Source organism: Atta colombica, unplaced genomic scaffold (genome assembly GCF_001594045.1).
Source record: "Atta colombica isolate Treedump-2 unplaced genomic scaffold, Acol1.0 scaffold153, whole genome shotgun sequence".
Lineage (NCBI taxonomy): Eukaryota > Metazoa > Arthropoda > Insecta > Hymenoptera > Formicidae > Atta > Atta colombica.
In genome coordinates, this window is record NW_017259243.1 from 2,743,664 (window position 1) to 2,755,838 (window position 12,175).

Consider the following 12,175-nt stretch of genomic DNA (forward strand, 5'->3'; position numbering starts at 1 on the left):
TAAATAATTTAATAATTATACATCAACATTGCAATCCATCCAATGCTTGTAGTTTTTGTATAAACAAGGTAGGGTGTTTATGCAACGCTAAAATCATTTCGCGAGGATACCTTAACATGAAGCTATGCAATGTAATGCGCACACGCACATATGATTTTACGATTGTAGATTATGCGCACTAAAGAAGAGACGTACATGCTTCGCGGATCTAAACTAGTTTAATACGTCCAATTAATCTAATCATGCCCGACTGTTATTTGTCCCGTGCGAGCACCGTTTTACGTAATACGGAACAAAGTTTTCGACGAAGCTATCTGTTTGCTTGTAAACACTCAGAGAGATTCATTGTCGCTTATACGTATCGTAAAAAAAAAAGATAAAAAGAGACCTCGACAATTTCTTGATTATATCTATTATGTCTACAACGATCTTATTGATGTGAACATAATAATCACATTTTAATTTCAAACTTTCTGTTCGTAATGATCTTATTATTGTCTCACTATTTCAAAAGAAATAATGTTTCCCTCTCAGTGGAATAAATAGTTTTCTAGAAAAAGTATGCGGATTATTTTATAAATCATCAAAACAATTTTCTTTTTTAATTAAAATTTTAAAGTATTAATTATTTAATCTTTTATATTAACATTATCCAAGAAAAATTAAAAAGTATAGAATAAATATAAAGATATTAAATCATGATGATGATAATTTAAAAGCTATTGGGTGTACTTTTCACGCGCTTTATGCATGTTAATACGCTTCAATGTTGTCGATTCACTTTGAACATTCCGCTGATTTACATTGAATCACGTTAAACATATCCCTTTGACTCGTATGTTGGCCGCGATAACGCAGGTCGCCATTAGCGGAGTTAAGTAAAGCCAGGCGTAAATTCGTAAATGGACGTAATACAAGCGCGTGCACAGTGATGCTTCACAAACGCGATTGCCTCGTGCAATCTGCATACCTAAATACACGCGGCGAGTGCTTGTAAACCTACTTGACCCATTTACCCGATGACCTCGTCATAAGAGATTTCTGAAGAGAGTATCTCTACCTAATGGCGCGGGCGAACTTTCCTTGAGTCAAGAACACCGATTATTTCGCCTTTTCTTCTCTTATATTTTGAGAAACAATACTGTAATGCAGATTCAGCGGACGAGCATATCCTTCGGAATTATTTCACGGACGGTGTCACACAACGTAAAACAAAATATCAAACATCCAACAGTAACTAATTTCAAAAATCTGCAAGAGGCTTATAAAAAACGATAAGTAAAGAGACTTATAAAAAAATTGCTTTAAAAATAAAATATAATAAATAAACTGTAAAGTAGGTAAAAGAGTTAGCTTAATAAATATACGGAAGAAAATCAGAACTCTTAAATACTTATGAAACGTATTTTCGAATTTTCAATATTAAAAATCACGCCGTGTAAACGTATTTACATAAGTTTCACATAAAGTCAATTGAGACGTTCAGCGCCAAAATTCACGACACTAAGTGCACAAGTTAGCAATAAGTTTTAAAGTACCTACGTGACATCCTCGAAATTTCTTACAGCGCACTTAATACTCAAGGTGGATTCCCGGAGAATTTGTTCGAAATAGGTAAGTAGGGTACGGCGACGTCATATCCTTCGCTCTGTCCCTCAGTAAATTCGATTCCTCGTGCCGGTCGATTCCAGCTTGGAGAAACGTTCGAACAGGAAGTATGAAATGAACGCGCACCCGATAATTTAATCAGAAAACTTCCACCAGCTTACGCGGCTATGCATTTCTTACAGTTGCCATCTGACGTATCTCGGACTTTACGCGCAGAAAAAGCCTGCAGAGAATCTTCTAGCTCGCAGGGATCTTGGACACGTATTCGCATTTCGTAATTCCGTGGACGTGCTTCAGACGAGAATATCTTAAGCTCGAAATTATATATAATTTATGATGAAAATCTTTAAGAATATATGCGATTAAATCGATTTTACAGATATTAAGAAATATATTTAGCTCTAATTTCTATGGAAAAATAATTCTTTTCTTTTTAGTATAAATATTTGTTCAGGCAAAAAGATCGACGGCTTCGAGGAGTTTTATGAGGATAGCATTATAAGTAACATTTATAATGAGATTATTTACCTTTGAGTAATAATGAGATGATAATATGAAGCGAGGTGAAGGACTAATTCTAATGAAATAACAAAATGAATAATTCGTTCGTATTATAACTTTAAATGTTCGTTAGAAATAAAAACTATGAGAATTTCATTAGGAAGAAAAATAATTGGTTTAAATGTGAAATACACAAGAAAAGTAAGATATTTCGCGATAAAATTTCGAGATGCATGTTCCGCGTTAGTTTTCTCTTAATATCGTAATAATTAGGAATAGTTTACAATGACGAATGAAAGTATCAGGATAACGATATTTCCAGACAGATCAATCGAACGTTTTCGAAGGTGAAGACCTCGGGAATGCGATCTAAATTTGCGGTCATTTTGCATACGGTTGTGTATATATGAATACGTGTATGCTGGTATGTATTCATGATAAATACATACGCGTGTACATATGTATCCGATAACAGACAGCAACTCGATAACAATAGATGCGGTGGCACATCCCAGCCGCTGTCGTTATGCATACATGTGAGTGCATCCTCACATAAAGGGGCGGCGTCGGCTGCTCCTTTGTTTTCTCTCGATATAAGAGCGACCTACCAGAACAATCGATGATTCGTTACCGATCTGAACTCGATATTGACCATGACCTTGATGGCCAGGTATAGCAAGCTTTTTCTACGGGTAGCGAAGAACTTTTCGCTAAAAGCGTACACGGAAAAAACGATTTTGTTGAGATATCTAAAAATTTAGCTACATACAGATCTAAAAATAAATTGTATTGGACTATCAAAATAATATAGAACGCTCAAGTTGCTAGAATGTCAAATTTGTTTGCAGTATTGTTCATCATTGCTTAAGTTTTTTTCTATATAATATTTTGATAATCTAATTAAATTATTTTCAGATTTGTAAGTAAGATTTGTTTGTAGCTATATTTTTAAATATTATAGCAAAATCGTTCTTTCCGTGTATGACAATATCAAGTGTTCGTGAGAAAAGATAGTTTCAATTCTTTTATATGCCTAAATAATTATAACTATAAACAATATCAAGAATCTTTATTTTAAATCGCATATGTGAAAAACACAATTATATATAAATGCAAATACATATATAGTGTATATTAGTAATTCAAGATTGAAATATTTAAAGCAATAAAAGCTTCGATAGGCATTTCAAATTTTTAATAATTATAGTAATGTTTCCTCAAAAATTATACATTTTTATGACAAAAAAATCATTTATCTGGTCATAAAAAAATTTCCGAAAAAATGTCGGTACATATATGAAGCATGTCACAAGAAAATGTATCTTGTAAGTACTAAATAAATTGTAAGTACTAAAATTGTAAAATGTTGTATACAAATGATTTATAAGTGTATGTTCTATTATATATTAATATCTTTTCATACATCCTTAGTTACTATATAAATAATACAAAACTTACAATATTTTCATTTATACTTTTACTTGGACTTGCAATGTTCCGAAATTTTAACTACAACAATTTTTTTTAATGAAAACGTAATAATTTTTATAGAGATTGATTACTAATATCTTTAGTTGAGATAATTTTTTGTAAAATTTTTTAAACGATAATTTTCAAGAAAATCAATTTTCCTTTTTTCCTGAAAAATAAAAAATATAATCTGTAATATATTTGCTTTAGCGCACCTCATGTTATGATTGTTTCATTTAAAAGAACTAATAAAATCAAAACTAAGGTATTAATAGCTGAAATAAATCACAAAAGTACAAAAGTAGCGAAACTTTTTCTTACAGCATTCATATTTCATAACTGCATATATGCAATTTATATGATGAATTATTCGAAGCATTGATGTAAGTTCATAAAATTGTTCTTTGTGTATAAAATCATATAATAAAATAAACTTTATAAACATTATAAAACCTACGCTATTCTTGTTCCAAATGACTCACACGCGACACACATGTGACATAACATAAATTGTCAGTAATAAATCCAAAAATGTTTAATGAAAGTTAAAATCTTGGAATTTTAAATGCCATCCAAGTAGACACCTTTAACATAAATATTATCATTTCTAAAATCTTGAGAATTACTATAATAATATAAGCTTATTAATAAAACGATCAAAAAATAAAAAAAATCTTTTGTATTTTTAGATACCCTAAATGTGCGAGATAATCCACCTTCAACGCGTGTATGTATCAAAAAGTGAAATTGGGACATCGGATAATTATTCCGTGCTAAACGACACGCCGAATTGTTCCTACCTATATATCTATCGGATATCTCTATTTATACGACATATGCGTCATATAGGTAACATCTATACAAAGTGGCTGTATCGTTGACCGAAATTATACATATACCGGATATGGAAGTGACGTCTTTGGTCGTCTGTTCCCAATGTATCTGTCGCATCCATGGCACGATTCGGAAATCCATAACATGTATTACAAGCGGCTAATGTGTCGCTATATCTGCAGTTTATTGCACCGTATGCGTTGAAATCGATAATAACGGAAAACAATGTTAATAAAATATTTATATTTTTAATAAAGAAAAAGAAGTATCTATACACAGACAGATACAGAAGTATCTATCACATCTTTACGTTAAAGATAAAATAAAATACCTCGTACTGATTGTATGGAAAATTGAATCTCTGGTGACATATTAAGTGTGGGGAAAAAGTTCGTGGTGTTTTTCCCGTTAGCTGGCATTAAAAAAACGCCACGAACTTTTTCCCATACTTAATATAATCAGAAATGAATTAATTTTTAATTATGTAGCTTATAATGTAGCTTATAATGTAGTATATAATATAGCTTATAATATAGTAAATGGAAGTTATTTGAAAAATATAGCTCAATAAAAAGACTGTGAAAGGTTAATGCTGCAGTATCAAAAATATTGATGAATTTATTCTTGTTTATTATTCCATAATCTCATATATATATATATATATATATCATTTATTGCTAATTTTGTCATAATAAAAGATAATTTGAAATCCTCCTAAAAAAGAATCAGGCAAAAGACTCTGCACTAATTATATAGAAAATTGAGTTTTGATGAAATGAGATAGTTTTCATGTATAACTTAAAGTATGGAGAACAGAAGATGTCATAGACACAAGGCTCAAATAATAGATAACTTTTCAGCTATATGTACTCATGTGAACACAAGCTTAATACCTTTGATACACCAGCTCGGAAAGCTCTATTCATTATTGAGCCTTCTGTCTATGACATGTCTTCTGTTCATCACACTATAAGTTACGTGACATCTAACTCATTTCATCAAAATCAAATTTTCCAATTAGTGCGGAATCTTGCCTAATGGTTTTTTCTAGAAATTAAATCTATTCAAACTTTCATTGATTAATCAAATTTTGATTAGAATAACATCTTTTAAATGAAAAAGTTTTCGTTAATCACATATCAATAACATAAATATTATACGTATTAAATATTTCTTCCGGTGTACAGCATTAATCTTTCATAGTTTTTTCATCGAGCTATTTTTTTTTAAATATATAAATTCCTCCAAATAATAAGAATCTTTCATATTTAATTTAATCATCTAAATTAAATTGAGAATAAAAAACAAATAAATTTCGCTTATTAGTAAAAATAATTCGGATCGTAAAGAGTTAATGCTATAATACCATGTGATTTTTAAAAGACAACTTTAATTTGATGCAAGTATATCCAAACAATAATCAATGTAAAAATGAAATAAGAAAAATACGAGCTACTCCATAGAGAATTTTCAAGTTATTCAACTTGTATTAATCAACATGCAAAAATAACAAAACAAACAACGTGAGTGCGAATTGTTCGATTGGTCCATCTATCGCGCGGAATTTCAAAGTGGAAAAATAAATTGAATGCTCTATAAAAGAAACTGCTGCGGAAGACAGCGAGGATGAAAAAATGCACACTGGTCCGGCGATAAAGCAAACAAACATGAACCTGGAGAATTCGAGCACGGGATAATTTATAGTGTCGGACGTGAAGCTGGCCCAACGGCGAACGAAGGGTCAGGGTCGTGCAGAGGAACGAGTTGGCGAGTTCGTCGGCCATTATATAGGTGATGGCTATTTAATAACTTTCCCTCTCATTTTATATGACAAAAAAAGGAATGAAATCAGATCACGAAAGATTGGATAACGAATTGCGCGCGCGAGTCGCATAATCGCAGGCCCAGCAAATAAATCATTAATCTGAGGCCATGCCACCGCAATACTTGCTCAACAAAGAGATTGGAAGAAATTCCCTGACATTCTATTTGGCAATTTCAAGCGAATATATAATTATTATTATAATTATTACATAAATCTCCAACTTCGAAATTAAAATTACGATAAAAAAAATCGCTCTTAAGTAGTCCATGACGTGCCGACTTTAAATAAAATTTTTTTGTTACTGTTTAAAAAACGCAATAGGGAATGCCCATATCCATCAGTTATCAGCATTTTTTTCTGAAAAAAGCTGATAATGTATTATAAAAGTGGATAATAATCAGAATACCTACGACCGCCATCTGCTGGGTATACTTTATACTATACAGAGTCCGGCTTATCTGGTCTTATGGTAATGGTGGTTTCACGCCGCTCATTTATTAAAATGATCGATAATCCTTATTTTATAATGTAACATGCGCCATACACCGCCATATTCCGAAGAAAAAAAATTCTCGTGCAAAACTTATGCGCCCAGTTCATGAAGCTTTCTACAATATTAACTTAATTTCCGACGCAACATCGTATGAACAATCGCGCGACATTAAATAATTACAATACAGTTTGTGTAACACAATATACTGTGTTGCAAAATTTATAACACAGTATATTAAATATCAAATTATCACAAAATATTTTAGTTGAATGCAAAATAAGATTTACTCATTTAGAAAAATGTGTACAAGTTTTAAACAAGAATAATATGATACACAGAACTACCTAGCGCAAAACAAGATCTCTCTAGAACAACTTTGTTACTCTCTCGAAATCCTATTTGGCAAATCCACAAGACTTACTAAACAAAAAAAAAAAACTGAAAGATAAATTTACGATAGCATAATTTTCAAAACGTACACACAAAAAAAAACAAACTATACATAAGTACTTGTTTCAAATATTTCAAAAATTCCTATATCCGCAACTCCATCGTAAGTCGCAAACATTAAATTTATTCAAAATGTATTCTGAATCTTAATAAGTTTAATAAGTTTACTTCAATCGAGATTATTATTAAATTAAAACATATTCGATATACTTATTATATATTATAAAATCGTTCCTTCAATCAATTTATAATATTCTTATAATATTCTTCAAAAAAAAACAAATGCTTACATAAATATGATAAAAAACGCCAATAATCGGTCAAAGTTAGATGTTATGAATACAGTGTATATTCTTAATTTAAATTTAATTATCTCAGATGTAACTCTAAAATTCGGATATTAATCACCATCGATCTGAGACGCTAATAATATAAATATATGATACTGCGCCGAAACATTTGGACATTTCTTATATATGAAATAATCCCCCCTATAAATTAATTCAGTAAAGAATTTGTTGTAGTGCATAGTTATATCTGAGATAATTAAATTTAAATTAAGAATATACATTGTATTCATAATATCTAACTTTGACCGATTATTGGCATTCTTTATCATATTTATATCATATTTACACGATCATATTTAAAATAAATTCTTGTTTTAAATATACAATAATGAATTTTCTAAATTTGTAATAAGTATATTTTAAAATTATTATCAAGAAAACATTCTCTGTTAAAAATAACCGTTATTTAAAAGGAGAAAAATAAATTGAGTTATCACTTTTCTTAGTAAAAGAATGATCTTTTTTTATGTACTTTTATATTCTCGCGTCAATATATAAATTCTTTTCTTATAACACTTCTTTTAAACACTTTTCTCAAAATAAACCATTATTTTATTGCAATTAAAAAATAAGAGAAATATCTCTTAGTTTATTAATTAAAAAACTAGTAGTTAATAAACTAGTAGTATATATCAGGAACTCGAATTGAATTGAAATCAGAACCGAACCCAAATTTTTGTATAATTTATAATACTGAAATCGTAATCGAACTAGTAAAATTTTATGATTTTTTTTCGATTCTTTTTTCAGTTCTTAATTTTTAATCTTTATCCTTGTTCTTAATCTTTGTTCTGCCCGTTTCTTCATTCAAATCAACAATGTTCAAAATCTAATATTACTATTGCCAGCTCTCTTAATAACTAAAATACAAATATCTCCAACATCTCATATATATATAATATAAGAAATCTGGCGGGATCGCGAGACATATTTAATGTAAACTTTTTTTAAGGTACTAGCATTTCTCTTATTTCTTTTCTTCCTCACCATGTTAGAATTTATTCTAAGTCATGAAATTCAAGAATACATATGTGGACTTTATGTAATAAGTAAGATCTATCCATAAGAATCAAATAAGTTGTAAAAAAGGATTGAGAGAAATATGTCTAAAATAATATTTACGTAATTTTTATTCAGAGTCACGTGATTAATTGACATCTCTTTTCGACTAGGCTCTCTAGATTGAACAGGTAAACGCTCTCTCTCTCTCTCTCTCTCTCTCTCTCTCTCTCTCTCTCTCTCTCTCTCTCTCTCTCTCTCTCTCTTCCCTCTCCCCTTCTTCTAATAGAACAAACTTAAAGAATAAATAAAATAAATCAAGTAAGTAGAACTGAAAAAAATCATTAAAAAACCGTAATTTTTGCGATTTCGGTTTTCTTTACTAATAAAAAACAACCGAAACTAAAACCGGAACATTTATTTGATATTTTATTAAACCGAAACTGAATCGAGAAAAAAATCTTTCAGTCCAAGTTCCTGGTATATATACATATAAGAAAAATACTATACAGTTCATTTCCAGCAATATCGCAATAACATTGCAAACATCAAATAAAAAATAATAAAAGTTCAGATGAGGCTCATACGTTCATGAGGCAGAATGAGAGTCATAGTTGAGGATTATTTTTCCTGTCTCTTCACTTGTATTGGGTCGTCCGGAAAGTTCGTGCCGCAAAAGATTTAAATTTAATAAATGAAATTAAAAATTTAAATCTTCTGCGTTTCAATTTTCCTTCAAAATCGGTACGAACTTTCCGGACAACCCAATACAAGTGAAGAGATAGGAAAAATAATCCTCAACAAACAAATAATCTTCAGGTGTTAATGGTTATCTTCATTTTATTTCGAACGTTTCAACTCCCTTTGGAGTCTTCCTCAGCGAATACAAAATAAAAAATCTTTCATTGAGAGCAAGTCATTGCTTGCAGATTGGCAGAAATGCAGTATTCATTACACTCAATCATGGGAAATAAAAAAAGTGAAGCTAAAAAATAATGATTCACAGTTATACAATTAAATAAGAAAGTTACACTGTATATTAGATACATATCGTTCTTCTGAACATGAATTCGTATACGTACGATATGACGTATCAATTAGAATTCTCTTAAGACTCATTAGCCTCATCTGAACTTTTATTATTTTTTATTTTATTGTTTAAGATTGAGAGTCCTTATTTATATTTATATTTATATTTATATTTATTTATATTTATATTTGTTTTAATTGTGTTTATTGCAATGTGCCGTAGCAATGTTTGCTACAAACTTGTGTGCTGTATGGGTATATTATTCTGTTTTCATCTAGTCTTATAATTCTTATCTCATTTTCATGTAAAAAAGTTCATTTAACAGGATAATATCATCAGTAGCATTTATTATAACGTCCTAAGATAAATTCTTTAAGAGCGTGGAAGAAAATTACGCGCGGCTGATGAGGAAGGCGGAGTAGAAAATAAACTACAAAGAGATGTAAAGTAGAGGGGACATGCGGATTAAAAATGAAGCCTGTCAATTTCCATTTCGTAAATCACGCTGGCGATACTCACTGCCAAGCGAATCCGCCAGTGATTCCTTCTCGCAGCCGATCCTTGAGGCTCCGTTGCCTGGAAGGGATGGTATCTTCCGGTTTAATAGGTGGCCCACCGCCGCCACCACCAGCACCGCTGCCGCCACCGGAGAATAACGCCATACCTTTCGCGTTCCGATAACGTCGATCGTCGAATCAATTACACCTGTGACACTCCCCGCGATCTCTCCACGTCAACAATTTCACATTTCACATCGAACAGGCATGATCAAAGCCGCTGACCGACGTATTTCGGGTGGCTGTTTGAAACTGATCCTACTCCAGATCTAGAGAATATTTAAAGAACTCGACCCGCGCGTCAAAAGATCAGTCCGATTAGTCGCGTCGACAATCGAAGTTCCTTTTTGGGAACGTGAAAAACACTCGCGAGCGTAGCTTCGGTGAACTTTGATAGCGGTTATCGCGCGTGTATCAGGGTCACATGCAAACAGCAATTCGTCGATGCGTGATGATCAGCGAATCGATCGGACTTCACTGACGTTATACTTGTCGCTGAGCGTATCAGCTGCACAGGCAGACACGAACGAGCCGCGAACGAATCGCGGCCAAGACGACATCTGATGATGACCGTTGGCAGCGACGTCACTCACCTCTCTTATATTTCCCTCCGCGTCTCACTTCTGACATGGTGCCAATTGTCGCAAATCCCCGGCACACCACGAGTCTACAGGAGCAACCAAATTCAGTAACTCTTTGATAAATGCGTAATAGCGAATGCACTTCGACAGAACGATCGTTTGTTGCGATTATTTCCAAAATTAATAGAAAAAAATGAAATACTAATACGAATCTATTTCATATGGGTTCTCGAAATAAATATTTTAATTTTCTAGAATTTAAGCATACTTAATAAGTAATTTACTGACAATAAGAGATTATTTCAAAAGTGTTTATAAAATTCTCGAAATTAGACGATAAGGGCTTTAAAACGTAAAAATTCTAAAATATTGTTAATTTTGTTAAGTTAAATGGCATCGAGCATCATCATTCTAGTATTAATTTATTATTATTTGAAACATTTGATGGTATTTTATAAATTTAATTATCTTAATCTACTTATATTCACTCACTAATAATATTTAATAATTTTGAGGCATTATTTCATTAATTAAATATCATAGTCAATGAACTATAATTAACTATAATAAAATATAACGCGCACATTGTTCAAACCAGAGAAAACTCCTTCTATGAAGTCTTATAAAAGGATTAAAAAATTTAATCTCTTCTCCACTTTTCTTTCTCACTTTTTGTAAAATTTATATTCTTTCTTTGCAAAATAAAAAATTTCATACTAGAAAAAAATTTGTATTTGTAGTTAGAATTTATTGAGCAATTTTTTACACTCAGAGAAAAATAGCAATAGCAATATATATAGGTGACTATACAAATTTTTTATCATGTAGAATTAAATTAATGTTACAATAGTTGTAAAATAGTTTATTCAACTATGTGCGTGTGCGCGCGCGTGTATGTGTGTGTGTGTGTGTGTGTGTGTGTGTGTGTGTGTGTGTGTGTGTGTGTGTGTGTGTGTGTGTGTGTGTGTGTGTACTTCAATTCTCATATAAAACTTTCATAGTTATTACCTCTATTGCAGTTTGCTACCACTATATATGTCTTTCTCTCTGAGTGTACTTTTACGATTATTCGTGATGTAATATGTATATAGTAATAAAGCTTCTTAATTTATAATTAACTTAATTTATAATTAATAATTAATTTATAATTAATTACTGAAACAATATTTCTTATTAAGAATTGAAATCAAAAAACGTCTACATACGATAAATGAATCGAACGGTAGCAAAATGAAATAACATGGCATGTTACCGATGAAAATGATACCGATGTCGTATACTTAATGTATTCACGTGACTCCACATGTTTTAATCTTTTTACGTTATCGCGCTACGCTCGTTGCGAACTGCGCACTCATCAAAATAATAACGAAACGTGAACAAAAAACCCATTCATAAGCGTAGTTAAAATCTGTGTGGTGTGTGTGTGTGTGTGTGTGTGTGTGTGTGTGTGTGTGTGTGTGTGTGTGTGTGTGTG

At 31.3% G+C, this 12,175-nt stretch overlaps 1 protein-coding gene across 2 annotated transcripts in view; it reads right to left on the minus strand.

Moving 5' to 3' along the window:
* LOC108685493 (TLD domain-containing protein 2) overlaps positions 1 to 12,175 on the minus strand; it is a 151,684-nt gene that overhangs the window by 112,418 nt on the left and 27,091 nt on the right. The window contains exon 1 of one of the 2 annotated variants that reach the window (XM_018190310.1): positions 10,080 to 10,772. The exons of the other annotated variant lie outside the window; for it this stretch is intronic. Within the exon in view, the coding sequence (XP_018045799.1) occupies positions 10,080 to 10,222 (143 nt within the window). The 5' untranslated portion in view covers positions 10,223 to 10,772. Of the gene's footprint in view, positions 1 to 10,079; positions 10,773 to 12,175 lie in introns of those variants that run through there. 2 annotated transcript variants of the gene reach the window in all.